Source organism: Aulonocara sp. 'chitande type north' Nkhata Bay, linkage group LG3 (assembly GCF_057382095.1).
Source record: "Aulonocara sp. 'chitande type north' Nkhata Bay isolate Kocher_YH1m ecotype deep benthic linkage group LG3, A_spYH_male_GT1.1, whole genome shotgun sequence".
Lineage (NCBI taxonomy): Eukaryota > Metazoa > Chordata > Actinopteri > Cichliformes > Cichlidae > Aulonocara > Aulonocara sp. 'chitande type north' Nkhata Bay.
Window position 1 is genome coordinate 65,931,405 of NC_141346.1, and position 21,728 is coordinate 65,953,132.

General features: G+C 41.5%; 2 protein-coding genes across 3 annotated transcripts in view; both read left to right on the forward strand.

Annotated features, from left to right (window-relative positions):
- LOC147336641 (NACHT, LRR and PYD domains-containing protein 12-like) overlaps positions 1-21,728 on the forward strand; it is a 327,736-nt gene that overhangs the window by 119,376 nt on the left and 186,632 nt on the right. The gene's annotated exons all lie outside the window — the stretch shown is intronic.
- On the forward strand, positions 19,736-21,472 carry LOC147336650 (uncharacterized). Its single transcript, XM_086265446.1, has 4 exons — positions 19,736-19,762; positions 19,857-20,035; positions 20,565-21,087; positions 21,449-21,472. Exons 1-4 carry the CDS (start codon positions 19,736-19,738, stop codon positions 21,470-21,472), a joined length of 753 nt encoding a protein of 250 aa, XP_086121572.1.

Sequence of the window (21,728 nt, forward strand, 5' to 3'; positions counted from 1 at the left end):
TTGATTGCACACTCATTCTTGGCGGTGACCTCAACCTTGGACTAAATGAAGAAATGGATAGGCTCAACACAACAGGAACTCAGCGTAATTGGCAGTCCACAAATATAATCAAACAGTATATGAACGACTTTGGTCTTTGCGATGCATGGCGCTCTCTTCACCCCACCAGTAAGGAATATACTTTTTTCTCGCATGTTCATCACTCTTACTCTCGTCTGGATTATTTTTTGGTCAGCAGCTCACTGCTGTGTGACATTTCAGACACTGAGATTCATCCTATAGCTGTCAGCGATCATGCTCCTGTATCTTTAACACTAATGCACAAGAATAATACTACGCCAAGTAAAAACTGGAGATTTAATATATCACTACTTAAAGATGAAGACTTTATTAAATACTTTAAAAAGGAATGGACTTCATATTTAGACTTTAATGACACTCCCGGAATATCTGCTTCTGTTCTATGGGAAGCAGGGAAAGCTGTGATGAGAGGTAAAATAATTTCTTTCTCATCACACAAAAAGAAAGAAGAAAACAAAAATATTCAGGAATTAGAAAAAAACATCAAATCACTAGAAGAAGCCTACGCGTCCCACCAAGATCAGGAAACATTGAACAAAATATGCAAAACAAAACTAGAATTAAATGAAACTATTAATAAAAAAACACAATTCCTTATACAAAGACTTCGCTTGCAGAATTTTGAACACAGTAACAAATCAGGTCGATTTCTAGCTAACCAGCTAAAAATAAATAAAGAAAAAATAACTATATGTGCTGCTAAAGATTTATCGGGGAACACAATATATGATCCTGGAAGAATAAACAACATTTTTAGGGATTTCTATGAAACTTTATACTCACCACAAATAAACCCATCTAAAAATGAAATTGATCTGTTTCTTGACAACGTAACTCTTCCAAAATTACTAGACAGTCAAGCAATGGAACTGGATTCGCCACTGACGCCAAGTGAACTCCAGGAAGCCCTGATAAGTATGCCCAATAATAAGGCTCCAGGTCCAGACGGCTTCCCTGCAGAATTCTACAAAGAATTCTGGACAATTTTGGCACCAGTATTCCACAGCATGTTGCAGGAAATCGAGGAAAAGGGCAGACTACCACCAAATATGAATTCTGCCAACATTAGTCTCCTGCTAAAACCAGGCAAAGACCCTTTATTTCCCTCAAGCTATCGTCCAATTTCTCTTTTAAATGTAGACCTTAAAATAATCTGCAAAGCTCTCTCAAAGAGATTAGAGAAAATGACCCCCCTCTTAATTCATCCTGACCAAACTGGTTTCATAAAAGGTCGGCACTCCTCAACAAACACTCGTAGATTACTTAATTTAATAGACTACTCATACGATAAAAACATCGAAACCATAATATTATCTCTAGATGCAGAAAAAGCATTTGACAGAGTTAATTGGAAATTTTTACTCGCAACTTTACACAAATTTGGTTTTGGAAACTCTTTCATAAACTGGATAAGAATATTATACAATTCCCCAACGGCTCGTATCAGAACAAATGACCAGACATCCTCCAGCTTCTGTCTCCTGAGGGGCACCAAACAGGGATGCCCACTCTCCCCTTCACTTTTTGCAATTTTTATCGAACCTCTAGCAGCAGCATTTAGACAGGCTACAACAATTAAGGGCATAACATGTAAGAACATAGAACATAAAATCAGTCTCTATGCGGATGATGTGTTGCTTTTTCTGCAAAACACACAAACCAACCTCTCTGAGGTAATTACTTTAATAAACTGGTTTTCAAGAGTTTCAGATTATTCAATTAACTGGCCAAAATCTACAGTTCTCCCCATTAACTGCTCCTTCCATAATTCTTCCTCTGCCCCACTGCAATCCGGAAATATTAAATATTTAGGTATTAATGTCTCTCCTAAGCTTTCAGACTTAACTAAACTAAACCACATCCCACTTCTAAAGAAAGTAGAAGGCGATCTGACTAGATGGAAATCTTTACCCATATCACTCATGGGAAGGGTCGCCACTATAAAAATGATGATCTTGCCAAAAATAAATTACTTATTTTTGATGATCCCTAACAAACCATCACAAGATTGGTTCAGATCTCTGGATTCATATATTTCCAAATTCCTTTGGAAAGATAAACCCCCGCGTATTAGCTTAAAAACGCTACAAAGAACCAAGGATAGAGGAGGATTAGATCTGCCTAATTTTCACCAATACTTCTTAGCCAACAGGCTTCAGTTCATCTCAGAATGGTTAAAACATACCTTCTTAGTTGAGCCCTGGCTAGATGTTGAACAGGCACTATGCAAGGATCTAGAGATTTCAGACCTACCATTTATTAGCTCAAACATCAAAAGACATGAATGCTTTAAAAGTATCAACATCAGCTTTTCTCTAACAGCATGGTGGGAGTTTCTAAAAATAACGGAGTCTTCATTAATCCCATGCAAACGTACACCTATCTGGAATAACCCTGACATATTACAAAACAATAATATGATTAATTTCCCAGAATGGAGTTGTAAAGGAATTAAATACTTAGAACATATATTAGAGGGAACAGAATTTATTCCATTTGACAGACTAGTTGAACAATATGGGATCAACAAGACAAGGTTTTTAGAATATCAACAAATTAAATCCATAGTAAAAAAGAAATTTAACCTCAGTCAAGTCGAATTACAAACACCACCAAGTGCGGCACATTTTTTTACTCTTAAATCCCCCAAATTATTATCTAAAATATACAGAACACTTTCTAAATTAGATGAATCAATATCCCTTCCTACTGCAAAGTGGGAAGCAGATTTATCAGTCAACCTAGACCAAAACTTCTGGTCTCAGATTTGCTTAAAAACTTTCAAATTAATTAAAAATCCCAGTCTGCAATTAATACAATACAAAATACTTCATAGAGTGCACTATACAGGTCATCGGATGTTCAAGATGGGCTTTATATCTTCCAACAACTGCTCACACTGTCAAGGCAATACACCAGACAATTACATTCATGCTCTTTGGTTCTGTCCACCAGTGCAGAAGTTTTGGCGTGAGATATGTGAAGACTTATCAAAGTGTCTGAAATGTAACATTCCAACTTCCCCCTTAATGTGTCTACTGGGCAGCTTAGATAATGTCACTTCAGAAAAGAATATAGCCCATATGATCTTCACTGCCCTATGCATAGCCAAGAAAACAGTCCTCATGAACTGGAAAAATAAAAATAATCTTAATTCTAACCAATATAGAAATTATCTATTAGATTACATTAGTCTTGACACAGCCTCTGCCACCACATTAGATCAATTGCTCTGGGCCCCTTTTATCAGCTCCATCACCTAGTGGGGGTGGGGGGTCATAGTTTGGTCCCGCCTTCACTGTTGTGATTGGTGAGGGGGTAGGGACAGGCTTAGGGCGTCGGGGGGTTCCCCGGAGGCATCTTCCTTGGGGGGCTCAACCCGGGGTAGCGGTCACGTCCGGTTGGGGGCTCTGTTGGCTCTCAGGTGACTGTTTCCTCGCGGCTGCGTGCAGCGGGGCTAGGGGAGGGTCTGTGCTGACGGACGTGGGTTACTGACCTGGCAACCTGGCTGCCCCTGGGTGGGTCCGGGATGGGCGTGAGGTTCTGGGGGCGCTCCGTCTCTGGGCTGGGGCCCGGGCCGGGCCTCGGGGGCTTGGGTCCTGGTTGGTGTGTTGCCGGGGTTGTGGGCGGGTGGGTGCATGGGGGCCCGGCCCTGGAGCAGGGTGCCGCCGGTGCGTCGAGCCGCCTGGGGGGCTCTTCATCTGGTGGGGGGGATGGTCACATCTTGCAGGAGCTTTCTTCTCTTCAGGAACTCTCTGCGGGAGGGGGAGATACAGGAGAGGTGGAGGAAGATCTCAGCCTGGGCGTTTACCGTCTTATGTAGTCTGGAAGATGTGTGGATGGTGGGGTGGGTGCAGTTTTCTCTGTGGTGGGGTTGGGTGGACTGTCCAGGGCTCTGTGGAGCCGGAGGGCGCTACTGCACTGGGCCCCGGTCTGATGGGCCTGGGCCCCCCTTCCCTGGCGGGTCGCGGAGGGTGGGGGTGCCTACTGGGGTCAGCGGGGGAGCTGGCCCCAGGGAGGGGTTACCTGCCCCTCCCTTCCTTCCCTCCCCATCTCCAGCTGCCTCCCTCTTCCCGCTCCTCCACAACCACCCACACATGCAGGGCCTTGGAGTGGGGGTATGTCACCAGGGTGCAGAGGAGGCTACCCCCCCCCCCCCCCCTGTCCCCTTCTGGCTGCCTCTGCCTCAATTTTATCCCACAACTTAGACATTCACATTATTCACACTCTCATTACACATACATATAGGATCTTGGGGGTGGGCACAATCACGGAGTCCAATTTACCATCAGGGTGTATACCTCGCCCCTGACGTCGTTGCCCACCTCTCAATTTTAAATACACTTAGTCATTGAGGGCTAGCAGGAGGGACTATGCGCTTACCTGCTGCTCCATGGCAGGTAGCTCCATGCCCTCCTGGGTTTTAATTGCACCTTAGAACACATATGCATCAACACTACAATGAGCGGGTGGAGGGAGGTTTGGAGTCTTCTCCCACCCCCATTCTCTGCGGCCTGCTGGAGCGGGAGGGCTAGTAGGAGGAGTTGGCCGTCCGACTGCGGTCTGGGGTGTGGGGCCTCCCTGCTGCTGCGGAGTCGGGGTGGTCTGCCTCTCCCCACCGCAGGGAAAAGGGTAACACCACCTGGGTCTGGGTGCAATTCCCCCCTCCAGGGACAAGGGTACCTAGACCCGGTTTGTAGAGTACGCTTGGGGAGTGTGATTGTGTGTACAGCGTCTCTTTATGTCTGTCTCCACGTTGGTTGAGTGTGGAGTGAGTGCATATGAGAGCATGAGGGTGGGAATGGATGTTTGTGTCTGTGTGTGCCTGTATGTCTGTGTCTATATGTCAGGTTGGGTATCAGACGCCACCTCTCTGGGGACACCTCAGGCCCTCCAAGGTTTGGAGGCCTATCTCCACCCACCACCACTTCCCCTGCCAGTGGCGGACTCCCTCAGGTGTCGGTGTGTTGGTGGTTCTTTGTGTCTGGGGGTGGGCGTCCGGGTACACACCGGCTCACTCCTTGGCGGCCGCTTGTCGGGGCCTGGGGCCTGGGGCTCGCTCGGGCCCCTTTGGAGGTGGGGTGCCCCCGGCCTCTCGGCCTGGGGCTCGGTCACTCAGGCGCAGCTGGGGGCCGGCGGAGCTCACGGGCGCGTCACTGCAACTCCCCCTGACTTCTGCTCCGCGGCTGCTGGGCGAGCCCTCATCTGGGACTCTCCTCAGCTCTTACTGGAACAGTGGCGCGGCTGCCCCTCTGTTGGTCTTCCATGGTCTCTTGTGTTCTGGGGGCCTCTGGATGTCTGGAGTTTTGATCTCCTCCATACCCGCTTCACACCCTGGAGGACGGGGCTGTGGCCCCCCCACACTCCCTAGCAGATCATTACATGGAGAAACCTTTGGAATGCAAGCATGCTGATCCACACAGGTATGCACACATGGGTATTCACAGACGCGGACTAAAGCTTTCTTGGCCACTACCTCAAAGCACACTGTGCGCTGTCTATCTTGCGTGCTGCACAATATCGTTTATTATTTAGTAAATATTGATATCTATGACTAGCTAGTTTATTGTGATGGTACTTTGTTTTCTCTATTATTATGTTGCTCTTTGTTGTTTGCTGTCTTCTCTGTTTGTTTTTTTTTTGTTTGTTTGTTTTTTTTCTCTCCATACAGGTGACCCAGGAGTTCTTTTTATTTTTTTTTTTCTCTCTCTCTCTTCCCCCCCCTTCTCACCGTCTCTTCTCCCCTTTGGTTTTCTTTCTTTCTCTCCCCCTCTTTCTCTCATTCATTCCCCCTGTCCTATTTATTAAAAAAAAAAAAAAAAATGACAAAGGATGAACTGAAGCTCTGCCATCACGTAATGTCGCATACTGCTGTTTCTGATGTCATTTAAAAAAAAAAAAAAAAAAAAAAAAACTGACTAGGTTACTTTTAAACATATAACACTGTCAAAAGTGTTAATTTAACACTCAACAGTGTTGTATTTAACACTCAGAGGTGTGGACCCATATAGACACTCTCTAGTGTTAATTTAACACTGGAGATTTTGCTGTGTAGTTATACAAGTATAACACACAGTGAAATGTAGCCTGACACGCTCCTCAACATGTGCAAAAATGGGGGGAGGGGGGGGGGGGGGTAGAGGAAGAACATTGTATATACATATAGTATATACATTGGGTGAATGTGCAGTAGTAGCAGCAAGCAGGTGAATTCTGTACATTAATATGAATAGACATCTGACTATTTTAGAGGATAGACAATATAAACATATTTAAAATTAAAGGAATTTGGAATGTACATTGTGCATTGGTTTAGAGTGTCTGGAAGAGAGTCCTGTCTCAGTCAATTATAGATGATGTGAGAGGGCGGGTGTGTGTGTGTTTAGGGCCCGGATGGCTTGGGGATAGAAGCTCCTCTTGAGTCTCTCTGTCCTTGCCCGGATGATGCGGAACCTTCTACCAGATTGCAGAAGTTGGAACAGTTTGTTGCCAGGATGGGACGGGTCCTTCAGTATCTGCGCTTATTTTGGCCAAAACGCCAGAATCTCAGGTTAAACCTCCCAAAATTTCAACAACCACCAAACAGCTAAAACAGTAAATGAGAGCAGGAACACGGATTCTGCACAAAGACGTAAACACAAAGCCCGGAGCCGCCGACGCATCAGAATCAGTGAGATGTGACTTTCTCACCTGACTGCACGGACACGAGCTGAAAGCCGACAGCTCGCTGATTCTGATGTTTCGGCGGCTCCGCGCTTTGTGTTTACGCCCTTTTTGCGCTGATTCTGAAGCTGCAGGTTTGATGTCTCTCCAAACAATATTGAGTAAACCAGCAGCAAAAGAAGCTCCAAACTACGCTTCACATAAACATCGTCATGAATTCCCTCTGATTGTTTTGCTGCCACCAGGATAAAATCACACTTCATGCACAGCTCTCTCTCTCTCTCTCTCTCTCTCTCTCTCTGTACTTCAAGAACAGTTTCCTGTTTTCTGCATTATTCGCTTGCTTGTTACGCACAAGTCTACCGTTCTTACAGCCTGTCGGCAGCTTTTTTTTTTTTTTACTTACTTCCGAAAACAAAGCCTCGTTTCTGCCGTTCAATACTGAACAAATTTAAACTTTTTAAAATGATGCAAAATTGCAAAACGCTCAGCTGTGTCTGTAATCAAACCTCTGTAACTTTGCTCTGCTTCACGTCAGCAGCATCAGGTAATGTTCATATGTTCATTAATGGTTTTCTTTTGTTTTTGATGTACTGCAGAATATTTGTATAACATCCCAGGCCAGGAAAACCTTCATGTTTTTCTGTTTGATCCTCAGCTACTTTGACACAAAGGCATCTGCTGTGACGCTCACACCTTTGATAAAGTCTCACAAGTGTCAGATTTATTTTTATAGATATAAAAATATAGAAATGTACTGATGCATGACCTGAATTATAATATTTCTGACTGACTGAGGCAAAATTTCCCCGATTCAAATTGAATCAAATTGAATCGAATCGATTCTAGACATGAGTGACGATGCCAGCCCTAATATGCATGTTTTAATAAAAGAGATAATGTTGGTGTTTCAGTCATGTAGTAACTGTTAGCTTTAACTGTACAAGGCTTGTTAGACATAATGAAACACATCGTACAGACTTCTGGATGTTAGACTATAATTTTTATTATGATTATTAATCTTGAGTCTAAAAAGTCAGTCAAGTATATCCAGGATATCTTTCTGTTAACTGGATTCACTGACCCTAACACTGGGACCAGGATAAGCGGTCGCATGGAGCTGGTTTTCAGCTGGTTACCAGCTGACAATCTTATTATTTAATTAATTTAATTAAGTTATTTAATTTTTCTAATTTTTCCTCCACATTTCCCCTGAAATGAAGGGATTGTGTTGAACATGCTTTAGTTCCTCACATTTTTCTGCATCTCTTTGTTCAACCCCCTGAATTAAAGCTGAAAGTCTGCACTTCAAACACATCTGAGTTGTTTCATTTAAAATTGATTTTAGTGTATGTACAGAACCAAAATCAGAAATTAAGTTCTCTCTGTCCAGATATTTATGGACCTAACTGTATAATCTATACAGCACGTAAAAAATGCTGTAAATAAAGAAGTCTGTGAAAATGTGGCGCTTCCAGGTCAATTTAAACTGAAGTGATATAATCTTCTCCCCACAGTTTGAGTTTGTATTGTCTCAGCTGCAGACAGACTATGACATTAATATCATTAGTTATTAATATTATTAGTTATAAAGGACACCTTCCTGCCTTTGTCTTATTCATGATGATTATTAGTCGTCTTCTAATGTCCACAAGTCTGTATGATGTGTTTCATAGTTTCTAACAAGCCTTTTAAACTTAAGTTACTGCATTGCTGAAACACCAACATCTGCTTATTGAACAAAACAAAAACAACCAAAAGACCACACATCTGATTTTATTTTTATTTTAATAGACTTCCAAAGATTATACCAGATAACTGGCCTCAGAATATAATTGAATAAACATGTTTAAAAACGATAACCTAATCCTGTCTTGACAGGCTGAGCTCTTCAGTATCCACCAACAGCATCGTCATGCTGAGTCAGACGTTTCTGCTCCTGCTGGAAATACTCTTCCTCTTTCCACATTGTACCAAATGTTTTTAAATGTTAGTTTCAATTTAAAATTAAAGATTAAAAAAGTGTAACACATGATGCAAATGTAAACAAAAGCCCCTCTGCAGTATCAAGTCTGCATGGCACAGTGACACACTTTAGGTGATCTTCATCCTTGGGAAAAGTGCTGTCAGCTATTTCCCAGTCCCCTGGCGTCTGTGCTGTTCACAGAATCACAATTCCATCGCTGAACTTCCTCTCTGCACCGTCGATTAGAGCTTGGCACGCTCCCTTCATCCTTCTGCTTCTGTTCCAACGCCGCTGAAGAATTAGGGCAAAGCACATCGTACACCCTAGTTGTCTTCCTCAACGTCAACGTTGAATCTCTTTCACTCCTTCTGGTTGTTTGCTGTTCAAAGGCTCCTCTCGACGATCTTCTGGAAGCTCAGTAGCACAGCTCACTGTGGGATGTCTGCTGTGCTGAAGGTGATCTCTGCTCCTCTATGATCCTCCTGAAGCCTCTCTCCAGGCCTCAGCTTCCATCTTGTGGATGATCTCCTTCAGTCACTCCTTCTCAGGGCACGTCACAACATCTGCAAGTTAAAATATTGACACTCCTCTTTTGCCACACGGCTCTCGCCATGTGTCAACTCCACACAGTGAGACATGCACAAGAATATTGCACATTCTCTCTGAAAAATTCTCCAGGGTTTCTCTTGGAGCAGCTCCACTCCAAACCTGTAACCCTGTGTCAAAGAAACATTAGTCAGTGGTTAAATGTTAAGATTGTTCAACTCCCAGCTCCACCCGGAGCCTGTATCCTTGCCTGTAGACAAAACTCTGTAAGTTAAAACAAACTTCACATTTGCAAACAACTGTAGCTCATAAGAGTAATAAAGTATTCAGCATCACAGAGACAAGTATCATTGCAGGTTTATTCTAAATCATTAAACTCCTGCTTTTGTGCCATAATTTCCTCCAAATCATCGATCATCTCAACTTCATCCCACATTGTAATCAGTGACTTTCCTTAAGTTTGTCGCTCACTTATTTCATCACTATGAGCTCAATAGTGGTCAGATAATGAGCCCCGTTTTAACTATTCTATAACCCTGCACATCTGCTCAGTTGTCACTTGTCTGTCTGTGCTGAATCCTTTACAAGCACATTAGAGAAACATTAGCAGTAGCATCCTAGGTCAGGCCTGGGTCACCAGACTCCAGAGGTGCTGTAAAAGGTCATAAAGTTAACACTCTGCTGTAAAAGAAGTAACACTGGCTTCAACACAGGATGTCTCTCACACTGTATTCACATCTCCACTGTAATATTCACATTCCTCAACAACACAGTGTAATTTCATCACCAACATACAGCCTGTCAACACAGTTTCCTTCACACAAAAACTCAGTAATCCTGTGGTAGAAAAACATTATTAAGTTGTGTCCTGCTGTAAATCACATGATCAAATCACATGATTAACCCTCTGCTCTAGAAAAGTAATGTAAATGTTAGCGCTGCGCAGGTGTGTACACACTTTCTCACAGTGACGTCTGCATTGTGAGTAATACAGGATCATGAATAACACACTGCTGTTAAATTCACAGACACACAGAAAATTTACAGCTAAAAGCTTAAATTTGCAGAGTTCACACAGTCATGTGACCCAAAGTTTCCTCCTCTGGTCTCCTCCTGCTCCTGCAACAAAAGACACACACAGAGATACATCCACCCCTTTGTCACATCTGGGTGGGGGTTAACCTTTGCATAGTGGTGTTAAGTCAGTCAACTCTTGTCAGCTTTCAGCAGTCCAGTCAGTTCCCCATTTTTACTCATTTTTTATTCATTTATTCATTCAGTGCTGATAGTGGAATCTATCGTCGCATTTCGTTTCCACCCTCAGCAATATGACGCCATTTCAAAAAGAAAAAGAATTTAGACTGGATCACCGCTGAATCCTTTCAGACAGGGACTCGCTTCCTAATTGTCCCAATAAGTGGCTTTCTCCTGAGCCCGTTTTAATTTTGGAGAAACTCACTTTGCAACCGTTTGCAACATGTTGTGTAGTTCTTCCTGTTCAAATGTTCAGATGTGCTTTAAATGACAGAGATTTAGCAACAAACTTTCAGTGCACTGTGAAAGTAACAGAATAAAAAGGAAAAAAAGAAAGAAAGGCCTTGTTAAGTCATGACACGTGTTCTTCATCCCAGGAGGGGAAATCATACCAAACCTAACTGGCAGGTTCAACTTTGCAACAAAAGACAAATCATCAGCCAGATTAATCTCAAACATTCATCCACTCAGCCACACACCTCACACCACACAACATAACCCTGTTGTCTCATCACATAACGAGTTTCTTCTCATGTAACCAAATGTGTGCCATGTTAAAACTTCTTCACACATCAGAAACTCAACAATCAGCTCACTCATTCAAGACCCCTCATCAGCGTCCTGTTTTCTCCTCTATGATGCAACCATCTGTCCTCCAAAATAATGTTCGTCCACTAGTCTATGTATCACTTTCATCTTACTAGTGACTTGGACAAGATGACAAACAGAATCTCATGCTTCATGAGTCAAATTGTTGTCGTGTTGAACAGATTCATGTACTGATCGTCTCCAGAATGTTAGAAGAGCTTCAATGAATCATTAGAAACAACTTACAGCTGCACAGTTGTGTCAAACCAATCTTTGTGTCATTGTGGGATTTTTGTGTTTCTACATGTGACACACGTCTAAAACATGCACACAATTTGAACACAAAACATTTGTTACCACAGCCAGATGCTGAGAGCCATTTACTTGTAGTCCTGTGTCTATATATATGTACCATTAGATGTTATTGGAATGAAATGATTGTCAGCTTTGATAGTTTCATGTATGTATGACGGTGAAAAAGCCGTCGGGAAGGAAACAGAAGACATTTCAGAGGCTGCAGCAGATTTCTTTGATTTGGGGCCTTTTTCAGCTTTATTGGACAGAGCAGTGAAGATAAGTGACAGCAAGGCAGAGGGAGAGAGAAAGGGGGCGTGGCCCGGGTCAGAATCAAACCAGGCCAGCTGCTCTCCACCTCGTGGCACATGGTCACCTGCTCATCCTAGTGAGCTCCACCAGCAGCCCTTTCACACACTTTACACTGTCAAACACTGTGTGTGGACCTCAGCTAACAACAGGCTACATTTAAGTCTGGACTACATGCTTTTATATTGAGGAGATTTTTCACTGTTTTTATTCCATCAGCAGCTCAACATCATGAGCAGCTTTGACATAAAGACATCAAACTCAAGCTGACTTTAAACTACTTTTAATACAGGGGCTCAAAAACAACAACATCTTTATTATATATCAGGACAGAAAGTCATTTCATCTCAAATGGAAAACAGCTTTATTTGGAATAACCAGCACTATCAACTGGTTTGGGATCTCCACCAGTTTCATGTCTTTACAGCTTCTCCAACAAAGTTCCTGTAAAATCAGCAATTTTGTCTTTATTGGTTTGATAGTGATTGATTATTCAGTCCCAATCATCTAAAGAACAAAATGATGTTTCTATGAGTCAAAAAGCTCCAGATGTTGTCGGCTTCACAAAGAAAACAAAGGACTTAAACACAAAGTGTTTGGAGCCAAAATGTTCCCAAGCTGCTCTTTTTGAAATGGCAGAGGTACAGTGGTGTCTAACAGCACACTGTGGAAGGCAAACATGTTATTGTTGGATGAAACTTCATGAATCCTTTGTAGATTTGAGCTGTTGGAGCCTTTCTTTTCTCTTCAGGTGTACAGATGCTGAGGAGGCAGGTGAAGCAGGTGGAGCTGTTGTGATGCTGGCAGAGGGTGTGTCTTAGTAACTATGTGAGGCAGAACTGGATCCAACATTGTGGATGTGTTGATGTTGGAGCCATTAAGAGTCTCTGGCCACACTGTAGGATTTCCCTTTGATTCACTGTGGGGGCATTTTGGAGTCTGTCAGTGAAACTCTTCATATTTGTGTTTGACTCCAGTTTATAGAAACAGAGAAATGTGTCATGCTTTTGTTCGGCCTCCACAAATACACACATTTGTTCATTGGTTGGACTTTTTGTAAGGAGACACATTGAAAACCATGTTAATAAGATCTTTTGTTTCCTGTGGATCCGACACAGAGAGTGGACTTCAGACAGAAAGCGTGGAAGAGATTTTAGAGGCCGTGTGTGGCAACAGGAAGTTTCTGTGTGTTTGCTGATCTTACATGTGGAAAACAACACGTGATGTTTGTGGAGTTCTACAATGATTGCAGCTGCCGTCATAGGTAACTCTCGCATTTAAGTTCATTTTATTAGATAGTTAAGTTTGAAACAATAAGTAGTTGAAACAGGGGCGATTCTAGGATCAGAGCTTTGGGGGTGCTGAGCACCAGGAGAGCTGCCCAGCCAGGCAAGATAAACTTTACTTGTCACAATGAGACTTCTTCCCCATCTCTGTCAGTCCCTGCATCCCTAAATGCCTCCAGTTGTCCCGAGTTCTCTCTGACTGTCTCCTTGGTGCATTTAAACCCCTGTTCCTCCCTGTCCTCATCGTCTGTTGTCTTCGTCTCCGTTATCAGTCATCATAATTTTACCATCTCTGTGCAAGTCTGCAAATTTCTTTATTAAATCATGAGATTCTTAAATTCATCAAGTCTCTCTGTGCCTGGGTCCTCGTCACAACACATGACATCACTGTTTTGTACATTTTAACACAATTTAATCCCAACATTTGTGAAAGAAAAGCAAAACACTATTTTTGAAAAGTCTGTAACAAAACCATCAAATCTGATGAAGGTTATTTAAATGCTGCAAAAGAAGAATGGATTAGCATAAAAGAAATACATATCCTAACCTTAATTACTGGGGGAGAATAATGAATGATGCTCATAGTGAGTAAAAAGTAAACTGAGTGCATTTTTTGGACAGAGATTCACTTTTAATGTGTTTGTATAATATAATACAGATGCATAAAAAAACACTCCCGAAACAGAATAAATTATTACAAATAAATTATTACAAAATATTTAAAAAATATATATAAAAATGGAGGCAACTTTGCCTGTGGTAGAAGGTATACAACGTATGAAAAAATCTTTACTGCAGATGCTAATTTTACTAATTTAATAATACTAATTTTGTGTTGTAAGATTTATGAGTTTCATGCTTTCATAGTGGTCCTTAGGAGAGCTTGACATTTTTATCAGGTGGTCCACACTGTAAAAAGTGTGAGAAACACTGATAAGTGTCTGTGTGCTTTTGGAAAACATTTAAAGCTGCAGTACAGAATCTTTGAAACAAGCTTAAAACATTTTTAGAAACAGAGCTTCTGCTTCTCTTTACAGCTCCTCACTCCACCAGGGCTGTTTGGCGCTTTCTGATAGTGTGCAAATATGGTGCACGTACTGCGGCAGTCATACAGACAACTGGACGGTCCAAAAGTTAGCCTACCTATTACTGGCTGAGGTTTTAGTAGAGTTGTGGCTGAAACACATAAAAATATATAATTAATTTTAATCTCCCCGATCAATGATCATGTTATGTTGAAATGTTGTTAAAGAGGGTCAAAAATGTTTCAACCCAGTTTGTTTTGCAGATTCTGTACAGCAGCTTTAATATAGGGAGGACACAACTTCCAGATTGTGAGTAAAATCAGGTTTTTTTCTCTTTGTCAGTTTAACAGTTTCTGTTGTGCCTGTCACTGCTCCCTGTCTGTATGCTTACCTGGTTCTTCCTGACCTTGTGCTTCTCCTCATGTTCCTCTCTTTCCTCTCTCCCTCTTTGGACTGACAATCATACACAAATAGATTGTATTCAATTAGATGAAAAATTACATTAATATGAAAAAAATACTATAGGGCTTTGGAGCGTGATGTCACGGGGGTGGGCGTGGAAAGGATTTTGGCCCGATCTGCCATTTTGGGGGTCTAGCGCAAGTGAAAAGGGAGCGAAGGCACACACAACAGCCATGGTTCGTATTTGCTGTGTGGTCGGCTGCAATGTTCGATCACACGACCGGCAAGAGAATAAGCTTGAAAATGGTTTATCTTTTCATTCTTTCCCAACCTGGAAGCAACATGAGGCAGCTCGTGTATCGATGTTACCAAACGAAGGCGTCCAGCCTGGATAGCAGCTGTGAGACGAGCTGACGTGCAGTTCTCTTCCATCTCCAAATATCTGTTGGTGCTCCAGACATTTTCATTCCGGTAAGTTCTAAATATGTTCATATCTCTCTTTATAGCCTATTAGTTTTATTTTCTATGTGCTCTGAGGTCATAGCAAATTAGAACAAACATCCTACTGAGTGATTTTGCAGAACTACCTTCTATTTATAGAGTTGCTAATTATTTGGCATTATTGCAGCAAACCAGCCTATGAAATGGATGAAACACATCGTGACTGAGTTCCAGCGCTACACAAGGGACCTGCTTCAAACATACCACCATGCCAATCAGATTACTACTTCCATGTGAGGGTGAAGAGGTGACCCTTCTGGATAAGATGGTGAAGGTTTGCTGCGTTTTGGTGAACAGTGTGGTAGTAAAACCAGGGAAGAATGAAACCTGCTCCTGTTAAATGTTCTTAAGTCTTGTGCTGTTAAAATTGCTGTATTTTTTTCAAAAGATACAGTAAATAAAGTAATGTTAGTAGTGGGTGATATCATGTAAACACTCATGATTTTGTGTAAACATTTTGTCATTTGTAAACTATAAATGACATGGATTCTACATTGGAACTGATGTGATGTTCTATAAGGTGGTTTTAATAAAATAAAAAAAAGAGGCAAAAATTAGTTTGTTTCTTTATTCAACTTTTGAACAGTGGGACTCAGTCAGTAGATATTCAGTAAATGCAAATTATTTACACGGCAGTGCACTACAGGCATAAATCTAGACCCCTAGATAAAACATTATGGGTCATTCCCACAACCCACAGCTTTACTGTGTTCCAGCAAAGTATCCAATAGCAGTGACAACTCCTCCAAAGTAGTAGGTGGGATTTTTCTGTTTTGAGGACAGCTCCTTTTACCTGTCACTACAGATGGTCTGTTTATGTTTTGATCAAGAGCCTTTTTTTGGGCAGCTGAAGAGGAGAAGTCCATCTTATGGCCAACCTCTGGCTGTATCTTGGTCATATTACCCAGCAAAACCCAGTATGCAGGTTCATCTGTAACAGTCCTTGTGCCACAGATCAACACTGCTGCTTCTACATTAAACAGAAGAGCAGCGACATGGCTGCAGGTCTCTGCGACTCCGGCCTCACAGCTGCAGTGGGCGGCTTCAACCTTCCCTGTGATGCTCACAGTGACCCATGGCTGCAATGCTGGTTCATTCAGTCTTAGAGTGCAGGACCTGAAACACACACAGACAAAGTTCATTTAAAGACAAGAACTATGAGCCAAGGCCGACGTAAATATGTTTAATCTACTTTATCATAAATGTAACAAAGTGTTTAGAAAGTTAGCACATACATGTCATTTTTCATTTCTTTATGTGTCCATCTATAGAACGCTGCATGTTATAGTCTAAATCTGCCTGTTCTCTGTCAGAATCCTGCCTGCAGAAAATGAACCTAAAGCATGTAATGCAAGGATGTCATCACTTTCAAGATGGAGAAAGCATAAAGTGACAATTATGAATCACTTAATATGATAAGGAGATTCTGCAGGTCATTAATCAATGTATAAAACTAAAATAAAATGTATTTTTAGTGACACAGGATACAAACATGGAAGCAAGATGTATAATTAGGATTATTTATAATAAATGTGAATTAATTAGTGCAGTTTCTTTAACCATAAAGAATAACTAAATCCTTCAGGACAATGTCACATCAATGCACTGAACTCAGTATGTTATCCCTCTGACAGTCTCCACATGTTCTCACTGTAATTTCCCCTCATGAATGAATTTATGCTGCACTAATGTGAATGTTTGCAGGGAAATCAAACGCATTTCACACGCAGTACTTGAGCTGACTTACCTTTGTTTGAATGACGACTTGTACGCGCTGACTCCACAGACAAGGTACGAAAATATGTCAGGCTACGTCAGTAGCGGTTGGTCTTCAGGGTTTCTACTCCACGGCCGTATTTCATACAGGTCCACATTTCCAATGCACGCTATTTTCTGCAAGTACCGCTGCTTCGCCTCTGGATGCAATCGGTCTCTATACAGTTCATTCTCTTTTGAGAGGCTCTTAAGCATCTTTCTTGTAGTCGTCGTTCCAACACAGTGTGTTTGTTTTGATTCGTAGACCCCGAAAATGGCGCTGCGCTCCCACAATGCATTGCGGCGTGACGTCAACTCCAAAGCCCTATTAAGATCACTAACAAAAAGTCCTCTCTCAGTGTACTTTCAACCAAAAGGCAAATAACCCAACCACATAAAAGATATAAATACTGAAACACTGATCCAACATTATTCTTGATTGACGGATCATTTGATTTTACACTTTTACCTGAATGTGGCTCCTTTTTTTGGAAAAAACTTCCTTATATCCATTATGAACCTGGCTGTCTCTCTCTACACAAACACACACACACACACACACACACACACACACACACACACACACACACACACACACACACACACCAGGAGTTATAAGGTTAATGGGCATCCAAATCCAAGATGGCGCCGCGTTTGGATGCCCTGGTGCTTCAATGCGTTACTTCTGTTTTGTTTTTGTGCATAACTTCTGTGTCTGGGCACTCCTCTGGATATTCTTACACCAGAGAAGAGCTTCTTAACTACAGGACTACAACACCTGTGGATTTACTTCCAATATTTGTCGCATCTGCGGCAGATTTACTGCAGACTCTGATCAGGAAAGTGAGACGCCGAAAGAGAGGAAAGCGAGCCGGCGCACTCGTGCGTCTGAGGAGACGCGGACTGCGAACTGCTCTTCCTGGGATCTTCCTTTCCAATGTACGCTCACTCAGGAATAAGATAGACGAGCTGGCCCTGATGAGAAGCATGAACAGAGACTTTGCCTCCTCCTGTGTCTTATGTTTTACGGAGTCGTGGCTCTGTGAGGACATCCCGGACTGCGCGCTCAAGCTGGAGGGCTTCCATCTGCTGCGCGCGGACCAGCAGGCCTCTCTCTCTGGTAAGACCAAAGGTGGATATGAGGTGCCGTAAGGGACATTATTACTGAAACGCTCTCACACACATTACTGAAACGCTCTCACACACACTACTGAAATTTTACTTCTCACACACACTACTGAAACGCTCTCACACACACTACTGAAATTTTACCTCTCACACACACTACTGAAACGCTCTCACACACACTACTGAAACGCTCTCACACACACTACTGAAATTTTACCTCTCACACACACTACTGAAACGCTCTCACACACACTACTGAAATTTTACCTCTCACACACACTACTGAAATGCTCTCACACACACTACTGAAACGCTCTCACACACACTACTGAAATTTTACCTCTCACACACACTACTGAAACGCTCTCACACACACTACTGAAACGCTCTCACACACACTACTGAAATTTTACCTCTCACACACACTACTGAAACGCTCTCACACACACTACTGAAATTTTACCTCTCACACACACTACTGAAACGCTCTCACACACACTACTGAAATTTTACCTCTCACACACACTACTGAAACGCTCTCACACACACTACTGAAATTTTACCTCTCACACACACTACTGAAACGCTCTCACACACACTACTGAAACACTCTCACACACACTACTGAAACGCTCTCACACACACTACTGAAATTTTACCTCTCACACACACTACTGAAATGCTCTCACACACGCAACTGAAATGCTCTCACACACACTACTGAAACGCTCTCACACACACTACTGAAACGCTCTCACACACACTACTGAAATTTTACCTTTCACACACACTACTGAAATTTTACCTCTCACACACACTACTGAAATGCTCTCACACACACTACTGAAATTTTACCTCTCACACACACTACTGAAATGCTCTCACACACACTACTGAAATTTTACCTCTCACACACACTACTGAAACGCTCTCACACACACTACTGAAACGCTCTCACACACACTACTGAAATTTTACCTCTCACACACTCTACTGAAATGCTCTCACACACACTACTGAAATTTTACCTCTCACACACACTACTGAAACGCTCTCACACACACTACTGAAATTTTACCTCTCACACACACTACTGAAACGCTCTCACACACACTACTGAAATTTTACCTCTCACACACACTACTGAAACGCTCTCACACACACTACTGAAACGCTCTCACACACACTACTGAAACGCTCTCACACACACTACTGAAAACGAAGAAGATTTCAATTGAACAGGAAGGTATTTTAGCTGCACAGGAAGGTGAGGAAAAACAAATAACACATTAATGCACAGCTAACACCACGGTGATGTCTACAACAGTCTGTTAGAGGTATAATTGAAAAATATTTTGCCTTCATCAGTGACTATCCAAACATTGCTGTAGCGTAGCAGCCTATTGCAACAAGTCGGGGCATCCTGGCTATGCTAGCTGCCCGTATAATCTGGAAAGACTGTGTCTGACAGTACCTCATCTACAATGAAATTACATCGGATCCTTGTCATTTTTTACATACATTCTTTGTTGTTTGAGGTGAGAACCAATGAAGAAGATGTTGAAAGATTTTTTGAAAGATACTTGTGCTCTGCAATGTATTGGAGCGCTCCAAAATGAAAATTCGGACAATATCAGACAAGAGCGGCTTTATAGAGAGCTAGATGATCATACACGAACTCTATCAGAATTTCTTGCTGCTGTATCTCGATATGATCCCAATAATAGGGTTGCCACCAACCTACTAGGATCCTTGTATAGATGCTTTTGCAGCTTGCTACATGAATATGATGCTAGACAGAGATCTGCTTATGTGACCCACAGATTGTTACCCCCAACCACCTTGAGTGGTCATCCAGGTCGGCCACGATACACTATATCTGCTGAACAGATTTCTCACTTTGTTTCCATTGGTATGACATAGCAGAGAATTGCATCATGCTTTGGAATAAGTCGAAGAACTCTGTACAGACACAGACAAACTTTGGGATTTGAGCCATTAAGCTATGTGGATATTTCAAATCAAGAACTGAATGGCCTTGTGACGGATATCCTACAGAACACTCCAAATGCAGGGGAAGTATATATTCTTGGAAGTCTGAGATCTCGTGGCTTAAGAGTTCAACGTTGGAGGGTCAGACAAAGTCTACAGGAAGTGGATCCTATTGGACGTGCATTTAGACGTCGTCATGCGATAAGGCGAAGGATCTATAGTGTTCAGGCCTCCAACCACTTATGGTAAGTTCACTGGTTTGAAACAAATGATCAGGCCTTGTGTTTAAAAGTATTAACACAATACATCAAAATTAAAGCTCCTTCATTCAAAACATTACTGAAGTTAATCTGTATGATCAGCATAAGATAATAATAATAATAATAAAATAAAAAAAATAACAATAACCAAAAAAACTGAAATTGATATAAGTATGTTAAATATTTGGGGGATTCATAGTACATCAATTTAGATGTTGTCTAATGTATATACTGTTGAGTTGTTTAATCCTTTATTTCATATCACAATTTTAATCTCTAACATCGATTGTGCCAGGTAAACGTAGTGTGGAAAAAGACATTTTATGCCACTGTGTGTATGTGTGTGCACGTGCAAGCACGTGTGTGTGTGTGTGAGAGAGAGGTGTGGTGTTGTTGAAGTAAATGTAAAAAATGAAACCTCTAGTTTTTGTTTAAGTACAGGGTGAGGAATTCACTACTAAATAATATGAACAAACATGTGGAACTGTAGTAATGCTTTCTGATCTCTCAACAGGCATTTTGACGGCAACCACAAGTTGATTAGATGGCGCTTGGTCCTGCATGGCTGTGTTGATGGCTTCAGCCGAACTATCATATACTTACGTTGCTTATCCAATAACAGAGCCTCAAGTGTCTTGTCATTATTTTTGGAAGGAATACAAAACTTTGGTTTGCCCTTAAGGGTCAGGTGTGATCATGGTATGGAAAATATACAGGTTGCTCATTTTATGTTACAGAGAAGAGGAGTAGGCAGTATTATTACAGGTGTTTCAGTACATAACCAAAGAATTGAAAGACTGTGGGCAGAACTCAACAGAGTTGTATCAAGACACTTTATAAATATCTTTAACTTTATGGAAGAACAGGGTATGTTGGATTCACTGAATGAGCTACATCTTTTTTGTCTGCATTATGTTTATTTGCCAAGGATTGAAAGAGCATTAACAGAATTTGTCAATCAGTGGAACAACCATGGTCTCTCTACACAAGGAGGACAGACCCCTCTTCAGCTGTGGCATACAGGTGTCACAAACAATGTGGGAATCCTGTCGTTTATAAATGACATTTTTCATGTTGATAACTATTATGGCATAGATGAAGAAGGGCCATTACCAGAACTTCAAACAAACAATAATGTCAATATTCCAGCTATTGACATCAACATAAATGAGACTGCAATGAACATAATTCAACAAGCGAATCCATTAGAAAATGATGGAAATCATGGAATCGATGTGTTTTCTTCACTTTTACACCTTCTACATTAAATAAAATATTTTGCAAAAAATAAAAAATAAATATATAAAACAAACATTTCAGAAAACATATCTGATCGAAACTAACATATTGAAACCATTTTCCTTAAAATGATAAAATGACAGCTCTTTTGTCAAACAGAAACTGACACAGGCAGAAGAATAAACAGACACAAAGACAACCAAATCAAAAACCGATGGACATACACATGAAATGAGTAAAGTGACACAAATTTTGTATATTCAAACTCAACAATCTAAATTAACTTCTGACGTGCTGTTAAACAATTGGTATCTACCTGTATGAATCCTGAAGAACAATCACTTCTTGTCAAATTGATGTCTTAAAACATCAATTTTACTGAGGCAGGTAAATTTGGAAATATTAAAACCTTAACAAGTTAATACTCAATAATCACTTT